This window comes from Brassica napus, chromosome C8 (genome assembly GCF_020379485.1).
Source record: "Brassica napus cultivar Da-Ae chromosome C8, Da-Ae, whole genome shotgun sequence".
In the NCBI taxonomy this organism is placed as follows: domain Eukaryota; kingdom Viridiplantae; phylum Streptophyta; class Magnoliopsida; order Brassicales; family Brassicaceae; genus Brassica; species Brassica napus.
In genome coordinates this window covers 46,183,644-46,206,906 of record NC_063451.1, presented here as the reverse complement: position 1 = coordinate 46,206,906, position 23,263 = coordinate 46,183,644, and the positions used below count along the sequence as shown (strand labels likewise).

Sequence of the window (23,263 nt, the reverse complement as noted above, 5' to 3'; positions counted from 1 at the left end):
CGGTCTGAAAGTAGGGGAGAAACAAAGGACTTGTCGTGATGTCTCCCCTTCATCTCTGGTTCCTTTCATTGGCTTACAAACAGAGAGAGAATCTAAACAATTCTTTTGATCCGTTCTTGAAATTCACATGTTTCTATTTTTGGATAACTATTTTCCTTTTCCTTTCTCTAGATTCTTCTTTAATCTAAATCTTCTCTTTGGAGACGACATCTCAATCAATAGTCTTTCTCTCATTGTCGAATAAATGTTTGGATTCTTAAAATCTCCGGGGAACAACAAAGTTCCCAACGAATCATCAAACAACAAAGGAGGAGGAACGATCAATGCAGGAAGAAGAACTTCTTCGGAACCAGTCCTCATAACACCAGACTTCGACGAAGATGACGACAAGTACAAGAAGGGTTTCAGCAACTCTGGTGATCTGCAGAGCCAGACGACGGAGGATTTAGAGAAGTACGCGGTTTATAAAGCCGAAGAAACAACCAAAGGTGTCAACAACTGTCTTAAGATCGCTGAAGATATAAGATCGGACGCTACGAGGACGCTTGATATGTTGCACGCGCAAGGTGAACAGATCAACAGGACTCATGTTATGGCTGTTGAAATGGATAAAGATCTCGGTCGGGTAATGATTCTTTTTGTTTCTTACATTTTTTTTTGGTTTAACCTGCCGGGCTTATGTTTTTCTTACATAGATGTTCTGTTTTTTTTTAAATGATTGTTGATAATTTATTTTGGGAGAGCAGGGAGAGAAGCTTTTGAACAGTTTAGGAGGAATGTTTTCTAAGCCGTGGAAACCTAAGAAGGGTAAAGAGATCGCAGGACCTATGATCACACCAGGTAGAGAGTTAGAGACTATACAATCTACAAAGCTGTATCATCTCAATCTTCAAATTATTTAACTAGCTGTTCAATCCGCAAATGCGGGAATAATCATTAGTTATTTGCATTATTAATTTTGAACAGTTAATGTTTATGCTTTCAAAATGTTTAACTGAACATAAAATTTTTTTGTATATATGCTGTTTATCGAAATATATGCTGTTTATTGCGTTAACTTTTCCGGACATTCTCAAATAATAGTATAGATGATTCTTGATCATTGATAATTGATTCTTGATTCTTGATTAAGATCATGTGTTTGGTTGAATGGTTAAGATAAAGCGTCGAAGAAGAGCGCGAATAACAAGGAAGAGCGAGAGAAACTCGGTTTGGCTGCGAAAGGACGATCGAGCAGCCAACCGATACCATCAGACCAACCAACAAACGCTATGCAGAAAGTGGAGGTGTTTGTCTTCTTCTTATTCTTCAAATTCTTAACTTGGTATTAATTTGAGAATCTCAAAAAAATGGTATGTTTTGATGTGTGCAGCAAGAGAAGGCAAAGCAAGACGATGGACTTTCAGATTTAAGTGACATTTTGGGTGATCTTAAGGGCATGGCCCTTGACATGGGATCTGAGCTCGACAAGTCAGATAACACACTTGCATACATACGTATTTTCACACATTTTTTATACTTGTGAGTACTTATTGTCATTATTATTGCAGGCAAAACAAGGCTCTGGATCATCTGGACGGCGATATTGATGAGCTTAACAACCGTGTTCAAGGAGCTAATCAACGGGCACGTCACTTGCTTTCCAAATAAACACCTTCCCAAACAAAACAAAAACGTACTATTCTCCTATACGTATTTTTTTCTCTTTACGTTCGTACAGCTCTGAACTATATTCTTTGCGTCATTGTTTGCTATATAAGTTGTAAATATTATCTAATTTTATTCAATAAAAGCAGTTTTCTGTTGTTAATCCAAATCATATACTATAACCAACCCAATCAAGATAAACCAATGTAAAATATTAATACATACAGTATGTATTTACACGAAACATAGTAAAGAGATTTTCAGACAAACTCTTCAGATGGAATTATTATTTATTACAGTGTACAAAACATGGTTCTTACTGTAGGAAAGAAGATACAATACTATACAAATCATACACCTTAATAGACTCACTTCTTTAATATCATGTCTCCTCGTTCTTCACTGGGATCCAACGGTTATCAGATGCAGATCCTTTCTTCCCCCTTGTAAAAAAACCTATAACGAACCCTAAAAGCACACCCATAATCATCAAGCCTGCTCCTTTAACATACCATAAGACATTAGACTCAGGTTTCCCCACAAGTGTTGCAGATACAGGAACTGTCTTAACACTATCCTCTTTGCTCCCACTGATTACTTCCCCAGATGCTAACATCTCAACAGTATCATGAACTTCTCCATCATGGTTACCCACAAACGAAACAGTGAGCTTCTCTTTGTTCGCAACCAAACGAGTGTACCCAAACTCACCCGTCCTGTACATCGACTGTTCAGGCTGAGGGAATATAGGAAGACCCGGATGGTTCGGTCTCGGCTGCCAAATCGGTTGCCAATCTTGACCGCCCATACCGATCACAAGATGAACCGGGCTTCCTCTCCACTGTTTGCCACAAGTGTTGTTGCTTATCGGACAAAACCTCTCGTATCTATGAACATGTCCCCACAGAGCAAGCGTCACGTTGTTCTCCACAAACAGCGGCTCCAAATGCTCCACCATCTTTTGCCTAATCATCGCATCTCTCACCTCGTTGCTCGTGGTGTACATCGGTCTGTGTCCTTGCACTACAACAAACGGTGTTTTCTCCCTGTTGACAGACTCGAGATCACGCTTTATAAACTCGTGCTGACTCCCTCCTTTGAGAAAGTTCGTCTCGGTGGAGATGTAAAGGAAATGAACCGACCCCATGTCGTAAGAATAGTAAAGATTCCTTGTAGGAGGAGCTTTCGTTCCCGTTGGTTCTGACGAGTTTCCAGGCATGTTGAACTTGAGACTATACGGCACACCGCACTCGCCCCCACCGTCATTACCGTAAGTTCCCCAATCAGGTTTCCAAGGCTGAGTAGGGAAGTCATACTCGTGGTTACCGATGCAGACGTGGTAAGGAACTCTCGAGGCAATAGGCTCGATCTGAGCGAAGAACTCATCCCACACCCACGAGTAGCCACGAGCGTAGCTAATATCTCCAATGTGCGAAACGAGAGCTGGCTTGTCGCCAAGAGCTTCGATGTCGCGGAGTATCCACTTCACTGTGGAGATACTCTCGTCCTGCGTCCGGATAAAGGTATTGTAAGGTGTGGCGCAGCCCATGTCTCCGAACATGAAAGCTATGGTTTCTTCGGAGTAGATATCTCGAGCGATGAAGCTGTGGATATCACTCCATCCCTTTGAATCACTCCCAACCTGTTACAAAGACATAACATAGAATGTCATAAAGACATAACCAATGTTCTAAAAATCAGTTATAGCCGAAACGATTTTCTTAACATCTGTTTTATGTGATTCTAAATCGGTTTAGACCATTCTAAATCGGTTGAAATTTGTCTAAATCGATCTAAATTAGTCTTAGCTCTGTTAAACTAAGCAATAGTAAAAATCAACAAATTTATCTAATTTCTTTATCTAACAATTATAGTTAAACCCAAAAACTAAAATATCTACTCCATATATATGCAAAATATATATAAAATAAATCAATAATTCCTTAACACCTAAACTCCGCCTAGTAGCAATTTCTTAAACCTTGGACATAACCTTTGATGTTCATCTGTCATAAAGACATAACCTTTGATGTTCTTACAGCTACTTTAAAAAAAAGACATATAACCTTTGATGTTCTTACAACTACATTAAATTAAAGACATAACCTTTGATGTTCTTACAACTACTTTAAATTAAATTAAAGACATAACCTCTTGATTCAGATTTAGCTTTTACCTGATAAAAGTACCTAACGCCACCGTTCAAATTCTTCATAACGGTATGAAAAATCCACCCGGGATCCCTCCAGCCTATAGTAGAATTAGCCGGAGCATTACACATATGCTCCCTCTCGTACCTAATCCCGCGCGCCGCCGCGGAGTTCGCCAACGCATCCTCCCCCTCTCCGTATCTCACGAACCTTTCTTCGCCGTCCCCAGCTACGAACGTGACCTGCATCCTGTTAACCTTGTCCTCGAACGCCAAATGGATCTGCTCCGGCGTCCCCGCGCCCGCGGATCCGAACCCCACCTGCTCCGATTCCGCTAGGAGGTGCTTCGTTCCCGGTAAGGGATTCTGGTCGTGGTCCTTGTGCTTCGGATTGATCTCGGACTGCGTCCACCGGAAGATACGGAACGTGTAGTTCGATCGGAGGTTGGTGAGGGGGAGGGAGATCGCGCCGGAGCCGGATTGCCACGTGGGGGAGGCGTTGAGGAACTTGTAGCCGATGAAGTGGTCGTGGGGAGAGTCTGGGGGTGAGTAGATGCCTAGCCAGTCGAGATCGGAGGGAGAGTCGACGTGGGACCATTTTATGACGACGGAATCGCCGGATCGGTTTAGATTTTTGGGGGAGATTGATAAGGTTGCTTTGGCGTTAGCTGAGGAAACGAAGATAGAGACGAATAGGATGAAGGTAGAGAAGTCGACGATCATGGCGATTAAATGCGACGGCGACGGAGGAAAGTTTAAAAATATTGTCGCCGGAGAGTCGGAGACGAAGATATAAACACAATAGTACGACAGCGTTTTATCGTTCGATGTGTTTGTTGGATAGGATTAATGACGTATCACCTTCTCTCTATATGGGCCTGTTCAACTACCTTAAGCCCATACAAATGGGAAAATCTTAAAATTCATCTTTCGTATTCAACCACATATACATGTAGGAAAATAATAATAATAATAAGTAGGTATGTTAGAAACTATGTCGTATCGGTTAAGTATGAGCAGTGACTGTAACAACTTTCAAAGATCATGTATACTGTCAACAAAATAAAAGAATCTATTTTTTTTGTGTCTGATTATGCTAAACATTTAAGTGTTTATAAAACAAATTAAAATGATTAGTGAATGAAATACACGAAAACAGTTCAGAGAGAGTTTGGCTAGTATCAATCTAAGATTTGACCATTAATTTCATAAAACAGACGCTTACAAGAGTTATCCATAACCCTCTCAGTCCCACGCAAAATCTGATTACACCGTTCATGTCTAGATTCAGGCACAAACTCCACCAGCTCCACCAAAGGATCTGTTATCACAAGAGAGCTATCACAAAACCTGTCTCTCCCAGGAACAACATGCCTCTCCCAAAAATCAACAAGCGTCGGTTTCATCTCTCCCCAAAACACAGAATCTCTCTCGATCCTAAACAGACTACTCCCGTTAACAGTCCAACAATACAAATCCAACCAATCTCTCCCCACAATCTCCATCAAACCCTGAGCCTGCGGCACGTAATGCCACGGCACTTTCTTCCACGGACAACCCTCTCCGTACGGACACTTCACTTCGAGCATACCTTTCGACCCCTCGCTGACCAAACCGTACATGTCTCCGTCGGGAGAAGCTCCTAACCAGTTTTCGTCTTCTGTTAAAGTAACGAACTCGGGAAAGACGAAGTCGTGTCCCGTTAGAACGTGGTATCGATTGAGCGCTTCTAGCTCTTTGATCTTGGTCCAGCACGTGGCTGCGTTGCCTGAGAACGGCTCTATCGCTCCGATTTTCTCTAACCAGAGCTGGACTCTACGGTTTGGCCAGAACCCGATGGCTTGAGCGAAGGTGCTCGATGTTAATCGGTTCTTTCTTTGGGGGTCCCAGTTTTTACGCCAATGTTGCATACAAGACGCCTCTGTAAATGAATAGCTCGAGCTCGTGCTCATCGTCTCCTCCAACTTGCTGCTGAATCTTCTTTTTCCCCAACTGCAAATTTGATTAATTCAATTAAGAAATTTCGAAAATTAAAATCTTTACGAATTAAAGTTAGAAGAAAGGTGAGACTGAAAATTTGACCGTGAAAGCCGCCTGCAGGGGGTACGACGAAACATGGTTGTTCCGGAACGAAAGGAGACGGAGGACGATGCCTACGGTTTAGGGGTTTTCGAAGCGACTGAGAATTTACAGGCACTTATTACTATTATTGATCAATTGGAGGACGCAAAAGCAAAAAGGTAACTAAGAGATGACTTGACCCTATGCTACGCGACGCAACAACGTTGGGCCTTCTATTTGCAAAGTTATCCAAATAGGCCTATACATTGTTTGTTTACATTGGCCCATACATTATATACGTGAACCGAACCAAACCGAATTGGAAATTTTTTTGTATATAAACCAATTTAGAACTTGGTTTGACCTTAAAAATAATAAAAAAGTGATTATTTGAATAAAATATCTTCATCTAATATCACCAACCGGAAATTAAAAAACTCCCCTATGAAAATCACAGTCTTAGATATTATATCTCTCTATAGGAAAAAAAAAAAAATGGGACAGGAATGATATATTATGGTTACAAATACATCACGTGAAAGGCGCGTGACGTTGGTTACTAGTAGTAGTTACAGTAGAAGAAGGACAACGTTGTCTCCTCGGCCTTCTTGTCATTTTACCCCAACCTGCAAAGCTTCTATCTTCAATCTCACCATTGTTGTTCCCCACATGCTGTTGAACCGAAGGATAATAAACCGGTTCGGGGATTGTAACGACCCGTCTCGGTCTACCTCTTGACCCGGTTTTCTTCCTCGCTAAACCGGCTGGAGTCCAGGAGCTTCCCGTTGCTGCTCTCATGAACCCGTCAAACATGTGAATGTCTTCTGTCACTTCGTGTTTCGAAAGAGACACGAGTCCGGGGAGGATGTCTCTTTGGAAGTCTCGTCTTTGCTTTCCCTTTCTAGCGTTTCCTCTTCTTGGTCTTTGGCTCGTGATGACCGTAGAGGTTTCCTCTAATATGAGGTCTTCAGGGACTAATGGCTTAGGCGTGTACTCTTCTTCTGTGGTCTCAGGTAGTTGCAGGATCATTGACTCGAAGTAATCTATCTCTTCTATAGAACGCGCTTGGTTCCTTGAGACAGAAGCGAGCTTTTGGTCCAGGTTCTCTACTGTTTCTGCAAACCAGTGAAGGATCATTGTTTCTGGAGCAACAACAACTTCAACCTCTCTATCTAGGCAAGCTAAAGAGATGGCAACTATTGTTTCTGCTGCTGTTGTTTCTGTTTCTGACTCTTCTGGAGGTTTTTCTCCAGAGACATTGTCGTCTTCTTCAACATCAGACGCAGGAACAGTTTCCAAATCTATCATGATTCTCTTTGAGCTCAGTCTTGAACTGGTGGGAGGAACAGACCAGTTTTCATCTTCTTCGCTGACCGACATGTTCAAATCAATATGACACTTGTTACTAACCGAAACCTTTGTCCCTGTTTGTTCCTCCTCCGTTTGCTGATCTTCATCTGAAAGTGGCTCACAAGGTTCGTTGATGTCTAGCATCATCCTAACGTTATGGACTTTATCTCTTTCTGCATTGCATTCATCTCTAGGAATGTTGGAGTTAATGTTGATCTTCTCAGTCTCCACAGCATCATTACTCTTCAGATTCCATCTCCCATCAGCCACATCAGTGTTAGAAGCAGACTTGGGGGGTTTAACAAGCCATGGTAAAGTAGCTTCATCCTTTCTAACTTCAACAACACAAGTGTTTGATGGAAGTGTCACATTCAAGTTCAAATCTCTCACAAACTTCACCTCTGAGCCATTTGAATCCAATAATCTATTCCCCGGCTTGTAATCACTTCTTCCTCCGTTAGGATAACTATATCCACTCCCAGAGAATTTCGATTTCGACGAAGAAGAAGAACACTCATTGTAAACCATGTTGTGGTTGCTATATCTAGCGTTGCTTTCAAACTGTAATCTATCTCCCAGACACCCTTGTTTCTGCTCTGAAGCAACAACTCTCTGAGGGAAGCCAAAGCCAGGGTTTTGCCAAGAGGAATGCATATGGTTCCAAGGGACAGCAGAAGCTGGAGTGTTATATGGATACAAGTGGCGTTGCGGTTGATGAGAAGCAACTTCATGGCTAGTGTTAGTATCAGTATCAGCTTCTAGGTCAATAAACGTCCTTTCTCTCCACAAGACTGCCTTGCTTGGAGGAGGACCAGAGTTAGGTAAACCCATTCCTCTTTGTGAACTGTTCGCAAACACTTGCATAGCCTGAGATGATGAAACAAATGGCTTGGACGGTTGAAGGGATGGAGTAGCAAACTTATGTGTGTCACTGTAATGATCATTTGTTTCTTGAGCCTGCTTAAATGGTTCATTCAAATCAGCCAAGCCATTGCTTCTACTACTTGACCCATACCCAACTCTCAAACTCTCTCCACGAGTTTCAGTCCTCACATCTCCATTAGGAAGCTTTCCACAAACTCTATGATCTTTCAACTCAACAACTTCCTCATTGTCGTCAGCAGGAAGGCAAAGATCTATCATCCTTCTCCTGATTTTCGTCGGTCTAACCTCCAACGTTTCAACATTTTTAGAACTAGCTCCGTTTTGCCATGGAACCGGACCAACAACACCTTGAGAATAGCTTCCTTTCATGGGAGAATGGCCATTATCATCCACTACCGACATGGATGGTCTATCGTAAACCGAGTTTGCCAAAGGGAAACTAGGCATTTTCCATTTACGGAGATCATCATTGGTAGGTTGAGATGAGCATGATGCCTCGAATTCTTTGTTAAACTGTTTCCTTTTCAGTTCATCCATCATATCTCTCTGTATCCTGTATACCCGGTGAAGTTCCATAACCTGTAGTTTAAAGATGAAAAATTCACAAACATATTAAATCAACCAAAAGCTCAAAAGTCTAGAGAAAATTAATCATCTACTAAATAGCTAACCTGAGCCTTAAAAACAGCTTCGTGTTCGAGCATTGTCCTTCTCACCACATCTTTGTCATTGTAGAATTGATCATTCGCAGAGGCTTTATTGTCAGCATAGAACAATGGCCATCTACAACCGTTGGATTCGTTGTTGGGATCTCTCATAGAGTGATGATGTCCAGGGAATAAGCCTTCACAGTGAATCTTTGTTCCCATTCCTGCTCACACACAAAACAATTAAAAATAAACTTTTAGCATTGAAACATCCCCAAATCCAAAATCATCACAACTAGCATTAACCACCACATTTTACTCAGTAAAAACAAAAACTTTACAACTCCATGAGCTCAATCAGATTAGCCTTTTTCAGACAGTAGCTCAAAAGTCAAACACATATACATCAGAAGAAACAAGTGATGATGAGACTTTTCAGACAAGGGTCTTGACTCGGTGATAACTAAAGGTCGTTGATAGATAGTTCTTACGCAGACGAGTCAATTATAGGATCTCGAAACAAATAAAACAAAAATAACCAAGACAAAGAATCTGCAAAAAAAAAAATATAAGGACATTGATTGTACTAAATTGAGAATTGAGCAGATTCTAAATTGAACATCTCCAAATCATCAGACAAAAGTAAAAAAAAAAAAAGAGTATTTTTTTTTTTACCTCAAACGCACATCCTCTTATCGCCAACTCGTCTTCAGAAGATCAAAAAATGAAGACTTTACGAGGTTTCAACAAAGTGAAATTAGAAGGAAAATAAAGGCTCTGAATCAAAAGGCAAAGTAAGAAAATTTTGGAGTCTATATATTCTCTGTGTATATAATGGTTATAGCGAAAACACTATTAATGGAAGAAAATAAAATAGATCATCGTCATCTTCGATCTACTGGGCCACTCTTCTCTCTCTCCCTGTCTCACCAAACAAAAAAAAAAAAAAGAACTCTCCTTTGTTTTTCTTCTTCTTCTTCTTCGTCTGCTTCTTTTGGTTGTGTTTATAGAGAGAAAAGGAAAGATCCGAAAAATCACATAAACAAACGAGACCTGAATTTATTTGTCAACATCCCCCTCTTCTCTTCTCTTCCCTTACCTTTTTATTCTCTCTGCTTTTTCGTTCTCCTTTTTATTTTTATTTTTCTTGTATACTTTGTTTATAAATTATAATATGTAATAACTCTCGTCCTTTTTTAACATAATCTATACATTTAAGGAAATAAAAAAGAAATGGGTTTATGGTGACATATGTCTAGAATAAGTGATCTAGTTGGTTTCGACTTTTGAAAACTATATAAATTTTATATTTTTATGTATGTTGTATTTAAATGCTGTTTACCATATGGTATAATAAAATAGGTAAATACTAAATTGTAAATCCAAAACGGACATGTCGTCGTGGATAAATTTTCTAAATCCTTGGTCCATTAATTACGCAATCCTTTGTTTTTCTATTTTGTTGTTAGCGTCAATATTTTTCAAATATATGCTAATATAAAAAGCTGTAATTAATACTATACTATTGACAGCAAACAAATCGTAGGTCCCACCTAAAATCTGTACCTCTACTCGCGTTGGCTACTGTGGAATCAATTTTTGATTTACATACCAGAAGTTTTATTAGATTATCAGAAGTTTTATTAGATTATCAGAAGTTTTTTTTTTACCAAAAGAAGAAGTTTTATTGGTGATCGGAATTAATTTTTGATTATAAGAATTCGAAAGGGAGGCCGGGATACTGATGGAATCCAGGAGCATCGCTCTGGAGTTTCAAAGAATTATAAGGGAATAAAGATTTGTTTATTTTATTTCTAGAGTAATATTGCAACGAATACCCATACATTAGTTTATATATTTACAGAATAGAGATATCAAAATTATGTTGCTCTCACATATTGAATTTATAGCATAGATTCTTGTGTATTTTAACATATAGGAGTGTCATTTTATTTTTACTCCATTATAAGCTATTTTTATAATGTCATGTTATCTACTCAAAATTAAAACACAAAGCTTTGATAAAAAAACTCAAAATAAATACATAAATTATTCATAATATTTTTACAATTATATTTTGTTATCCATCTTAATTCTTAACTCATCATATAGTGATTAAGCAAAAACATGTTTTTAATCATGAGGCCCTTCGAGCATTAATTTCCATGGAATTCTGGGGGGTTTCCATAATTATTATATTAATATTTAAGAATTATTTAGCTATGTATTTTTTTTTTTGTAACACCATTTAGCTATGTATTTAAACTTGAATTTTTGGACTACCTAAAAAAAGATACATGATTTACGGGTCCATTGGTGTTATCTTAACCTTTTTAGTTTTTTTTTACGAGAACATGTTTTTATATTTTCTCATTCTTTTCCTTTTTATTATTTTATTCTTAAATTTCTTTTAGAAAATATACAACAAGGTTTATCTTTAGTTAAAAGGTCTTGTGATGTTGTTGCATATAAATTAGCTAATTTTGAGTGACAAAATCATTACACTTTTACGATCGACGTGACCGAACCTCTTTTAAAAAGGGTGTAAATATATGCAAGACAGTATAAATTCCTTATAATTTTCTTCCTCTCTTACAAAAAAAAAATGAAAATCTTCAAAAATATCTCTTCCGAAAAAAGTTCATTTGTGTTCGGCAAAAAAAAAAACTAAGCTACCCTCTTGGGCTCTTGTGTCTGAGGCATGGCATCATTTTGTTCTGTCTCTTATGTCACAAAATCACATGGTTAATTGCATATTTTCTTTTTTTTTGACAAACAATTGCATATTTTCCTCTCAATTAAAAGTTTTGGAATCCAAGAACAATACCAAACGCAAAAAAATAAAATAAATACAGGGATACAATATCATATGCTAGATCTATCTGTTTAAGTTAACAATATATAGTCAAACAAAAAATTAACTATATATTTATGAAAAGAAAAGAAAAAAGTTAACTATATTTTTTCTCAACAAGTTAATTAAGTATTACTTGATGATATCAGTATAATTCTTCTATTATAGTTTTTTTTTAAAATTGTTCTTTTAACTTTTTGCTATATTTTTTATTACTTTAAATAAATCTTAAACGCATAATTAAAGAATTACGAAAGAATAAACGAATTTAAATAGCATGATAATTAGTGGATTGTTAAAGATTCAACAACACGATACAAAATATCTATATATATAAAGTTACTAGGAGTCTTTCAAAAAAAAAAGTTACTAGATTAATTTTTTTTTTTAAACTCTTAATAATAATTCGAAGACTCAAATAGTAGACCAAGGCAATGTATTATTTTATTTGTAAGATATATATACATATATATAGTTATAATGCTTTTATTGGATTCAAGATAAGTTGGGAATAGACCTTAAAAGTGGTCCAAAGTATGCTTTCGGAAATGTCACTCTCATCAGAAAAATAAATTAAGATTTATTAGCTGAGTATTAGTCAAGGGTCCTATCATAGTTCTTCTGGTGTGTCCCACTAAATTGATCTCACTAAGAATCAGAGAGAAAACAAAATTCCATTAAAAAAAATACATATTTCTATTAAACTAAATTATATTTTCCTGTCAAAATAAATTTCTTACTATAGAAGTCTTTGAATTAAATTTAAGTGAGAACACTGGTGAATCGAAATTTAATATAAAGTGATATGAACCTTTATTTTTAAAATACAAAAATAATTCATAAAATATGATTTACAGAAATATGGTTTTTGAAACTTGAAACTATAAAATTATACTCCATGTTACTTTATCGTTGGTCATTACGCATATCATTAATCGGAAAATATTTGATCACTTGAATATTAAAAAAAAAAAAAGGTGTTTGAAAGGTAAATTATTTGCCACTCGTCTCCCACTAGCTCCTCTGCATCCCCTTTTACAAAAAAAAAAAAAAAAACTATTTAAAATCCGCTCTCGTCTTTAACGTCAATTTTTAGTCTACATTATTTTATTAGACGCTGGTTAAATAATTCCTTAGTTACATAAAGATAGTCCCTTTCGAAAAGTTTGCATCAATTTTTGAAAAGCATCTAGAACGTAGACAAACCATGCTTGTCCACACAAAGCAATGACCTAAACAATTAATTATCCTATTATAGCCTGAAAAAGTAAATTCCAATAAAATCTATAGCTAATCGAGATCCGTAACAATTTGTTTTTTCTTCTTTTATTATAGGCCAAATATTTGAGAAAATCAAACATGAGTCAATCAAAATGGGTTGTGCAATTGATAGTTGATATACAAACGTTTTCACAAAAGCCTATATTAAGGGTGAACTGATTCAAGGTGATCCATCTCAGAATGTTATGCGAACCATTAGTATTCAGTAGAACAAAAATATGCAATTAAACTGGACATAAATAACAACTGTACATGTAGTCTTTTTTTTTTTTTTTGGTAAAACATGTAGGCTAGTGACCAGTGTTCGAGTTTTCCAACCGTATTTTAGTATTGTGGATGTGTTATACAAAACTAATAATAATCAATGTTTCTTACATATTATTGTGGAATTAGTGTAAAATTTTAATTGATATGAAAAGCGTTGTTTACAAACAACAACAAAAATAAATCCAATCTAAAAATCATCTTGAATGCTTTCCAATCCCATGAAATGTAGAGTGAGTTATTGTTTTATTGATTATGTAGATGGTTATATAACAATTTTATTATTGATGGATTCTTGGTAAACTTCTTAGCATACAATCCACATGATTCTGTGTGTTTCTTTCCTTGACTTTTTTTTTTCCTTTTTCTTTTTCTCATTTGTAGTAAGATTGATGATAATAAGCCCATTGCCTAATATATATTCGGCCTTGATCACCGAAAAAACATTTGCTTTTTTAGCTTTCGATTTTTTGATAATGTTCGCATAATTATTTTTTTTTTTTATAACATCATACTTTATTAATCATAAATGTACGTTTACATAATCTTCATGTAGAAGATTTGTTATTGTTACAGGAACATAATTATGAAAAATAAAAGAAATTGTTTGTGAGCTTGTCTTTGCAAGCTTATCAGCCACCTTGTTTGCTTCTCTTGATATCCAACTAAATCGAACATCTTCAAATGTTCGCATAATTATATAGATACAAAATGTTCATACATAAACCAAAGAGACGTTGTTTAAGGAATAACCAGAGACGATGATGCATGGTGCTGGTGATTTATTTATGCTATATGCAACGCGAAATCATATTATATACAGTAATTTTTTTATAAATTAATAATATTGGAACTATATATTTTATTAATTTATAGAGTTATTAGTTTATAAAAAAAAATTATTTAAATTTTAATATTTTTGAATATTTTGTTTATAAAATAGAAAAATATTTATTTTACCATTTATACATTAATTAAAATTTAAGAATTTGAATTTTTGCTTTAATATATTATTTGGTGTAGATTTTTATGTTTCATAGAATCTAAATGTGGTTTTCGATTTAATTTTACTAAATATTATCAAAATATATTGAAATATTAAAAAAAATAGAGATATTTTCATTGTGAATATAAAACTAATAATATAATGTTTAGTTTGTATTTAAATAAAATGTATATCTAGATATATTATTAATTTATGATTTTATTGGGACCATATATTTGCATAAAAATTTCAAAAAAATATTATTTTAGTATTTTATCGATTTGTATCATATTTTGAACCAGCCCAACTCGAGACCGACAAATTTATTAATTTATAGTCTTTATTTATTTATCGAATATTAATTTATAGAATTTTTACTATATTTAATTAGTTTTTTCCCTAAATATTCTTAACGGCACAAGGTTTTGTCATGAAAACAAAAATATGTTTCGATAGTCTAAAATATATATTTAGAACCAAAGTTCATTTTGATCATTTTATAATAAACGTGATATTCATTTGGGTTCATTCTGTTTGAAATAGGCTAGTTCTGATTATTATATTCCATCGTTTTCACTGGCTCGTGTACGGCTTATTCGTGATGCTATTATTTCGAAATTGAAAGGACCAATCACCGAATGTTGTCGACAAAGACGAGTGAAAAGTGGAAAAGATGCTCTCATTCTCTCAGTAACCATGAGGAAAGATAATTTCGATCACTTAAATATCAGATGATGTAATTAACGTGTAAGTACGTGGTTTATTCCACATCACACATGTATTGAAGATTTGAAAGTGGGAGACGGAACCCTAGATTGTTAGTATGATATGAAAAGACATGAACGGTGGATGCGTCAAAGTTTTTTTCAACTTCAACGTGTGTGTTCGGTTGCGACTTGCGAGCTATGTTCAGAGTCGGTATAAGAGCAAAATCTCGTAGAAAAAAACCATCTAAACCGGAATGAAAAGCTTGAAGTGTATGGTTTCTACATGGTAGCAAACCTTAGGTTATATGCTTTTGATACAAAAATCCGTTAATAATTAACATACAATATCTTTTCTTATAACGTATGCGTATTGACAGAGAAGACTTATTATAATATCAAAAGTATTAGGATTAGATTAAATTTAGATTTACTAGAAGAAGTAATTAATCAAGTCAGATCATGTAATCCAACGGTAGAAAAAGAGCTCTGTTATCTCTAAGGCTTTAAGCCCATCTCAATCTCTATAAAGGCCTTCGTTATAAAAGCCCAGAAGAAAGCGCGCCGCCACCCTCGAGCCTTCTTGATCGTAGTAACTAGTAACTAACTTGGATCCGTTTCGATTGTGTTGCAGGTTGTTGAGGTTTCAACGTCAAAGACTGGGAAGCATGGTCATGTGAAATGTCGCTTTGTTGCTATTTGTCAGAATAAATGAAAAAGCTATCGAAGTCCCACATCGGATATTAGACAAGTCTAATATATATAACTGGTCCAATCTCACTTAATTTAAAGTTTTTTTGGGAGTAACGACCCAAAAACAAATCCGTGAGGGCTTACTCCCAAAGCGGAAAATATCATACTAAACAAGGGATTGGACATCTGGTGGCAGACATTTGCTCTAGTTGAGCGTCTGGCCTCCAGCACGGGCATCCGGTCTGGCTCTAGTAGAGCATCTGGCCCAGGAGTGCATCTGGTCCGTCACAACAGATTGGTATCAAAGCCAAGGTTCTGCGGTTCTTGGTTTGAGGGGAGGATTGTCAGAATAAATAAAAACGCAATCCAAGTCCCACATCGGATATTAGACAGAATAAAGTCTAATATATATAGCTGGTCCAATTCCACTTACTATGAGGCCTTTTGGGAGTAACGACCCAAAAACAAATTCGTGAGGGCTAGGCCCAAAGCGGACAATATCATACTAAACGAGGGATTGGACATCTGGTGACGGACATCTGCTCTAGTTGAGCGTCTGGCCTCCAGCACAGGCATCCGGTCTGGCTCTAGTAGAGCATCTGGCCCAGGAGTGCATCTGGTCCGTCACAACAGATTGGTATCAGAGCCAAGTTTTTGTGGTTCTTGGTTTGAGGGGAGGATTGTCAGAATAAATAAAAAGGCTATCCAAGTCCCTCATCGGATATTAGACAGAATAAAGTCTAGTATATATAGCTTGTCTAATCCCACTTAGTTTGAGGTCTTTTGAGAGTAACGACCCAAAAACAAATCCGTGAGGGCTTAGACCCAAAGCGGACAATATCATACTAAGCGAGGGATTAGACATCTGGTGACGGATATTTGCTCTAGTTGAGCGTTTGGCCTCCATCACGGACATCTGGTCTGGCTCTGGTAGAACATCTGGCCCAAGAATGCATCTGGTCTGTCACAACACTATTGACATCTTCACCAGCAAGAAGCTTCAAGATATTGTTCCTTCTTCTAACAGTTGTGATGTATGTTGTTGATAGCTTCTTTTTGATTCGAGGAAGTCACCTGTTTTATGAACCTTCTGTGTGACTGTTGTTTTGTGATTACTCTACTTTGGAAATTTGGAATTTAATACTTTTGTTACTAATGTCTCATCGAGTCATCGTCATCAACTTTTTCCTGAGACGTTTCTTCTTTTTGTTTGATTTTTTTGGCTCCTCAAATGTCAACCTCTCCCACCATGATTATTGTCTTTACGAGCGAAGTCGTGGCTCGTGCGTATAGTTTTAGAAACTTACGTAATGTATTGTATTGTGGTAAAAAATAAGAAAAGATTAGTACCTCTACGGCCTACGTGTGTCCCATATACTTCATAAGAATGTTTATAATAATATCTCTTGCTCTTCTAAAGTCAAATGTCGTCTATTCAAAAGTCATGTTGCTAGATTGCTTTATTTACTTTTACCTCACGTTTCCTCCTATTACAAACATATACCCAAAAGTCCACCTAAATAAAGTGATTTACAAAATCATTTGCTTTTCAAATGATTTTTTTAAAGAAATAATATGTAACCATCTATATTTGTATCGGCTAAAGAAATTAATTATAAGGTAATAATATTACTAGTATTATTACTTATCGCAGACATATCATATGATTAGTAGGCTTTTAAACGACAGCCCATTAAGACACAGAATGGGCTATCGAAACAGAATGCCAGCTGTCATTTCAGAGTTCAGACAACGTGGAGTAGCTGTGGCCTTGTCCTTTGCCTCTTCACTCCAGGTTCATCGTACAATCCAATACCGACGCTTTTGTAAAAAAGGCGTAACCTAAACTCAAATCAAAAGATCAATTTGGTAACTGGGACAACTTCGAAACTTGTTCTACATTTCTGCGCACTACTCAAATAAAGAAATCCATTTAATTAGTTTTAATTAAAAAATGAATTTCACTTTACACAAGTAAAAAGAAAAGAGTAGAGAGAGAGAGATTGTTTTACATATCTGCAGCGTGGACTTTTTTATACTGCGAGAAAACAAAAGTTTTAAACCTTTTTTTCTGTCTGATTATTTTGGGGATCGATGTCGGAGAAGGAAGAACTCCCGTCGACATCTAAGTCCACCGGAGCTCCGTCACGACCGACTTTATCTCTTCCTCCACGGCCGTTTAGTGAGATGTTCTTCAACGCTGGCGTTGGATTCAGCCCTGGTCCGATGACTCTGGTCTCAAACATGTTCCCCGAGTCCGATGAGTTTAGGTCTTTCTCTCAGCTCCTCGCCGGCGCCATGGCTTCTCCCGCGGCTGCAGCTGCTGCATCAGCCGGGGCGGCTAGTGAAGAAGGGAATAATAGCTCGAGCGGTGGTGATGTTGACCCGAGATTCAAGCAGAGCAGACCCACCGGTTTGATGATTTCTCAGTCACCGTCGATGTTCACCGTACCGCCAGGGCTAAGTCCGGCGATGCGGCTGGATTCACCGAGCTTCTTGGGTCTTTTCTCTCCCGTTCAGGTTCAAGATTCCATCAACATAAATTTTATTCTGTTTTTTTTTGGGGCTTCTTAAAAAGCTTAAAAATCTATTTATGGAAACTGAAAGTTTAGGGCTTTCTTTATTAAGCTGTTTTTGTTTGTTTGCATGTTTTTTTGTTAGCAAATCTATGCAAATTCCATTCCAACAGATCATAGACTTGTAATTACCATTTTGCTGGTAGATAGATATAGAGAGAAAAAACATTTAAATCAGATTATAAGTTTGAATTAAAAGGTTTATTAGAGACAGTTTGGAAACTTTGCAGCCCAACTGTATTAAAACGTATATAAACTTTCAGATAAGGAATCAAAATACTCATCAAGATTTTGACTTGCTCATAGGTTATATATATTTATATAAATCTTCATCAAGATTAATTGGTACCATATGTAAGAGGTTCTTCTTATTAGTAGGGTGATTTAGAATCTAACCGTGTTATAATGTGCAGGGATCATATGGAATGACACATCAGCAAGCTCTAGCCCAAGTAACAGCACAAGCAGTTCAAGCCAATGCTAATATGCAACCACAAACCGAGTACCCTTCTTCCTCTCAGGTTCAATCATTTTCATCTGGACCGACCACAGCTACAGATTCATCATTACCAGCTCCAAGAGAAACCTCAATTACAACCATCATTGAGCAGAGGTCACAACAACAGCCTCTAAACGTTGACAAACCAGCTGATGATGGCTATAACTGGCGAAAGTACGGACAAAAGCAAGTTAAAGGCAGCGAGTTTCCTCGAAGCTATTACAAGTGCACCAATCCAGGATGTCCTGTCAAGAAGAAGGTCGAGAGATCACTTGATGGACAAGTAACTGAAATCATCTACAAGGGCCAGCACAATCATGAGCCTCCTCAGAACACTAAGCGAGGCAACAACAACAACAAAGATAGTAATCTAAACGGGAGTTCGGTTAATAACAATAAGAGTAAGAGGGAACAACATGAAGCAGCGAGTCAAGCTACTACTACAGAGCAAATGTCTGAGGCTAGTGACAGCGAAGAAGTTGGTAATGGAGAAAGTGGTGTCAGAGAGAAAGCTGAAGACGAGCCTGACGCCAAGAAAGTTCGAGTTTCGGAACCAGCTGCTGTTGTTTCTACTTCACATAGAACTGTGACAGAGCCTAAGATCATCGTCCAAACGACAAGTGAAGTTGATCTGTTAGATGATGGGTATAGGTGGCGCAAGTATGGACAGAAAGTGGTCAAAGGGAATCCTTATCCGAGGTAATACACGAAAACGTTAGTTTTATTTCTTTAAAACATTCTTGTTAAATGTTTAATTTTTTATCCACAGGAGTTACTACAAGTGCACAACACAGGGATGTGGAGTGAGGAAACATGTAGAGAGAGCAGCAGCAGATCCAAAAGCTGTAGTGACAACATATGAAGGTAAACATAACCATGACCTTCCTGCGTCTAAATCAAGAAGCCATGCTGCTGCAGCAGCAGCAGCACAGTTAAGGCCAGAAAATCGACATGGCGGTTTGGCTAATCAGCAGCCTGTTGCGCGTCTAAGGCTCAAAGAAGAGCACATAGTTTAAGAGATGAGAACTCTGATCCTTTTTTTCATGAAAAAGCTTGCAACCTTAATGGAATCTTTTGGTTGAAGTTGAACAGGTCTCTTTCTGTTTACACTTGTCTGAGAAAATCTAGAAGTTTACATGAAAGAAAAAGAGTAAAACTTAAAAGCTTTTTAGGGTTTTTCAGATTTTCTGTAAGTGAATTCTTTTGTACATGAGGAAGCTTTTGTGTTATTGTAGTGCATAGGTTGTTATACAATTTGTGGATGAAATTTACCTGTTGTAACAACTAAACTGTTGTGTGTTTTTCTTTTGTTTATTATATTTACATTATTGATCTACTTGCTTTGGTTTATCTCTCATAGTCATTGCTTGAATGAAATTTACAAAGCAATCTCATTGTTATTTTCATGGGTTTTGAATTAATGGAGTAAGAACTTGTGACGTCTGTACAAATGAATATTTTTCATGAGATTAAAATATATCAGAGCAAATCTTGTTTCTATGGTTTCCAAAAAAAAAAAGACTGATTTGTATTTAATGTCTTTTTAATACAAATATGTGAAAGGTTCTTTGTTTTGCTTTTGTCTCTTTAGATGTGGAAACTCATCATTGTTTGTTAGTTAAAAGCGTTGGGATCTGTCCGTGATTCACGAAATCAATCTTGTTCAGCCTGACACAACATAGTACTTGCTCTGGAAGTTCCTCTGGTGATTGAGCCTGTGTCAGAAAAAAGGAACAAAAAGGTTTACTTGAGCAACACTCCAAAGCAAAAAGACCTAGAGATTGATTTCAATTTACCTGAATAGTTAAACCAAGATCAAGAACCCCATTCTTGATCCTATCCCTGAAAGATTCGAGTCCTTTCCTAGATATGTAACTGAACCTGTGTATATCCAAATCGATCTCAAAGTAGTTTGGTCCCTGTGTCCAAATAATAAACATACACACAAGAACATAACGTCACCACAAAGCTCTTGCAATGAAGTCTCAAAAATAGCTAAGATATGTGATTTAACCTTAAAGAAATCATGCTGGGGACGAGAAAGAACAGGTCTATCATTGTAAGCTGTGATAAGTTTTCTCTCGGTAGAACTTAGCTGAAGATCCTCAGGATTCACCAAACCGGCCATGATCTTCAACCTCTCTCTGAATGGCACTGTTGATTCTCTTGTGAATCCTTTGACTTTCTCCGTCTCATCATCCATAAATCTCTTGATGGTTTCTTGAAAGTGAGGTGAGATCTCTTTGTGATAATTCTCATTCAGTTTGAAGTATAAGACTAAGCTAAGTCCGTCACCATCATAGTCACCAAACATAGATGTTTGATACATTGGAAGCTGGATGTTCACAATCAAGAGATTAGGGACATCATATTCTTGTGATGACGCCAGTTTCAAGTTAGGTAGCTCAATGTGCTGAGCAATGTGGTTTATCTTCTTAGGACACGCGAAAAGATCGACTCCAATAGGAGTGTAAGGACTACAGTTTGGTGCTGGACTCTTTTGTTTGTCTCTGCACATGATATAAACAAAATATAATTACAATAGAAGCTATGTAAAATAATACTTTGTAAATTAATAGATTTATTTTGTTATTTTATAAAAGTAAATATTCTAAAATAGAGAAATTCTAAAACGATTGTTTTTGTAAATTAATAATTCTATAGATTAATAAAATATCATAGTCATAACATTATTAATTTGTAGAGTTTTTTTACTATAAATTGATCAAACAAAACTGTTTGTCTACTTTCTTTAACTGAACTTTGAATCCTAACCTGAAGAAGTTCAGTCCACGGAGCTTGAAACTCGATGGAGAAAGTTCTAACCAGCTTCCTTGGTTGGTCAGCTTCTCTCCCAAAGAACGTTGAATCACAGAACCAGCTTTTGGTCGGTCTGATGAAAAGTTATAAAGACATAAATAATCATGAGAAAGAAAACTTCAAAAAAAGGATGGAAACTTTAAGATAATTTGATCCTTTTTCTTACATAATTCAGATGATGTTGATTTTCTATCAATAGATGTTCTTCGAACCGAAACCATAACAACTTTTGATGATCTCTTATTGTGATCTTGATGTTCTTGACAAGTGGTAGTCTTGATGGTTTCTTGGTGAGATTCATCAGCAATTTGGTTTCTCTTTATGCTGACTTCATTCTTGCTTGAATATGTCTCAGCTTTGTTCCCATCTATTTTGAGGTAACTCTCGTAGAACTCTTCATACTGAATCACTTGTCCCATCGCAGAAGGGTTTGCATCTGCAAGAAAGATACATGTTACCATCTTCATTCACAAACCAATGTCTCAAGCTTTGATGTTTTACCTTCAAAAACACTACAGTTTGATCCATCATCAGACTCAGAGTCAATGTAACTAAAGGAATCATACCAAGCTTCCTCATGGGACACTCCTGGAAATAGAATCAGATTCAATAAAACATATTCAAGATCTTTGAGAGTTTTTTTTAAATGATGTTCTTACGGTTTCCATCAAATTGGCAGTTCCATTGAAGCTGAGTTAAATGGAAATTAGCATTTGTCATCTCAGCTCTCTTACACATCATCTTGGCTGCACCTTTTTCAAAATCAAGATGAACAAAATCCCTGACGCTAGCATTGCTCATGCGTTTCATGGGAACATCAGGCATTGAAGCCGAGATTTTGGACCGGCTTTTGCCAGGTCTGCCACCATGTTTATGCTTCTTCTGATGAAGCTTGTTGCTGATTTTTCTCTGTGAAGAAACGCACCCACCCATCTTTTTTTTTTGCTTTGGAGGGTTTCTACCACATTCACCGGCTAATAATAGCTCAAAGAAATCAAATTCTTTTTGAGGAATCTGAATCAAGACATGAAAAGAAAGAAATGATAAGACTATCACACACCAAATATGTATATATGTTCTTGTTCGAAATTAAAAAAAAAAAACAAATGCAAGAGAGAATCTTGTACCTTTTAAAAAAAAATCTTTTCAGAGAGGTCAACATTCATAACAATGGGATGTTGATTCATGTATATCTTCAAGACCTTCATCAAAGAGAAAAGGACAAAATCAAACCCTAAGAATGCAGCATTTGAGATTTGAAACGTGAAAGACAAGAAAATCTTGAATACAATATCATTTCTTAGGAGAGACGTGAATATACTTAGACCCAGTAAAAAGAATGAACCAATAATGTTTAAAAATGTAAAATTTATGTTTGAAATCAAGAAAACAAACCAGGAGAAGAATGAGAAGAACAGAGGAAGAAGAGGATCTTTGGAAAATCCTCTGTTCTGTTCGTCTTTCTTTCTTCTGTTGTTTCTCTGTCTTTTCGTGTCAAGAAAAAGTAAATATTTAATCTCATTAAATAAATAAGAGAGAGATCTTGACACCACTGATTCTTAAGTAACCCGTTTTCTTCGGATCCTTCCCAAGTCTTGTTCCTCGTTTCAATCTCTATCTGCTTTTTAATTCTTTTTTTTTGTATTTCTTGTACATTTTAATGATATTTTTATTACAGAGAAAGTGAGTCTGTTTTAGGGGTTGACCCCATGATCTTCTCGCGCGGGTAAGAAGCAACCGTTTTTAATTACAGAAGTCTTGAGTTATTTTACAGCATGTGTCTCCATTTAAGGCAAATTTCTTAACCTCGTTTGATATTTTTTGTCTTCTTTGTCATCGATGTCAACA

At 36.6% G+C, this 23,263-nt stretch overlaps 6 protein-coding genes across 6 annotated transcripts; 2 read left to right on the top strand and 4 right to left on the bottom strand.

The window, feature by feature from the left end:
* The first annotated feature begins 37 nt into the window (after positions 1 to 37).
* Positions 38 to 1,880, top strand: LOC106414662 (putative SNAP25 homologous protein SNAP30). Its single transcript, XM_013855275.3, has 5 exons — positions 38 to 625; positions 747 to 840; positions 1,159 to 1,286; positions 1,373 to 1,470; positions 1,551 to 1,880. Exons 1-5 carry the CDS (start codon positions 245 to 247, stop codon positions 1,648 to 1,650), a joined length of 801 nt encoding a protein of 266 aa, XP_013710729.1. The 5' UTR covers positions 38 to 244; the 3' UTR covers positions 1,651 to 1,880.
* LOC106415361 (probable inactive purple acid phosphatase 2) lies at positions 1,822 to 4,626 on the bottom strand. Its single transcript, XM_013856039.3, has 2 exons — positions 3,824 to 4,626; positions 1,822 to 3,289 (listed from the first exon to the last, which is right to left on the bottom strand). The coding sequence occupies exons 1-2, from the start codon at positions 4,517 to 4,519 to the stop codon at positions 2,030 to 2,032; spliced, it is 1,956 nt and encodes a 651-aa protein (XP_013711493.2). The 5' UTR covers positions 4,520 to 4,626; the 3' UTR covers positions 1,822 to 2,029.
* Positions 4,627 to 4,905: 279 nt separating this feature from the next.
* LOC106414017 lies at positions 4,906 to 6,038 on the bottom strand. The gene is made up of 2 exons (XM_013854735.3): positions 5,879 to 6,038; positions 4,906 to 5,788 (listed from the first exon to the last, which is right to left on the bottom strand). The coding sequence occupies exons 1-2, from the start codon at positions 5,911 to 5,913 to the stop codon at positions 4,978 to 4,980; spliced, it is 846 nt and encodes a 281-aa protein (XP_013710189.2). The 5' UTR covers positions 5,914 to 6,038; the 3' UTR covers positions 4,906 to 4,977.
* A 244-nt stretch (positions 6,039 to 6,282) lies between these two features.
* On the bottom strand, positions 6,283 to 9,894 carry LOC106416326. Its single transcript, XM_022708914.2, has 3 exons — positions 9,415 to 9,894; positions 8,764 to 8,963; positions 6,283 to 8,671 (listed from the first exon to the last, which is right to left on the bottom strand). Exons 2-3 carry the CDS (start codon positions 8,959 to 8,961, stop codon positions 6,389 to 6,391), a joined length of 2,481 nt encoding a protein of 826 aa, XP_022564635.2. The 5' UTR covers positions 8,962 to 8,963; positions 9,415 to 9,894; the 3' UTR covers positions 6,283 to 6,388.
* A 7,522-nt stretch (positions 9,895 to 17,416) lies between these two features.
* Positions 17,417 to 19,931, top strand: LOC106411583 (probable WRKY transcription factor 4). The gene is made up of 3 exons (XM_013852372.3): positions 17,417 to 18,040; positions 18,510 to 19,294; positions 19,365 to 19,931. Exons 1-3 carry the CDS (start codon positions 17,615 to 17,617, stop codon positions 19,609 to 19,611), a joined length of 1,458 nt encoding a protein of 485 aa, XP_013707826.1. The 5' UTR covers positions 17,417 to 17,614; the 3' UTR covers positions 19,612 to 19,931.
* Positions 19,932 to 20,038: 107 nt separating this feature from the next.
* Positions 20,039 to 22,917, bottom strand: LOC106414029. Its single transcript, XM_013854747.3, has 9 exons — positions 22,811 to 22,917; positions 22,543 to 22,617; positions 22,075 to 22,429; positions 21,917 to 22,003; positions 21,582 to 21,851; positions 21,371 to 21,488; positions 20,610 to 21,105; positions 20,392 to 20,514; positions 20,039 to 20,310 (listed from the first exon to the last, which is right to left on the bottom strand). Exons 3-9 carry the CDS (start codon positions 22,346 to 22,348, stop codon positions 20,200 to 20,202), a joined length of 1,479 nt encoding a protein of 492 aa, XP_013710201.2. The 5' UTR covers positions 22,349 to 22,429; positions 22,543 to 22,617; positions 22,811 to 22,917; the 3' UTR covers positions 20,039 to 20,199.
* Positions 22,918 to 23,263: the final 346 nt, after the last annotated feature.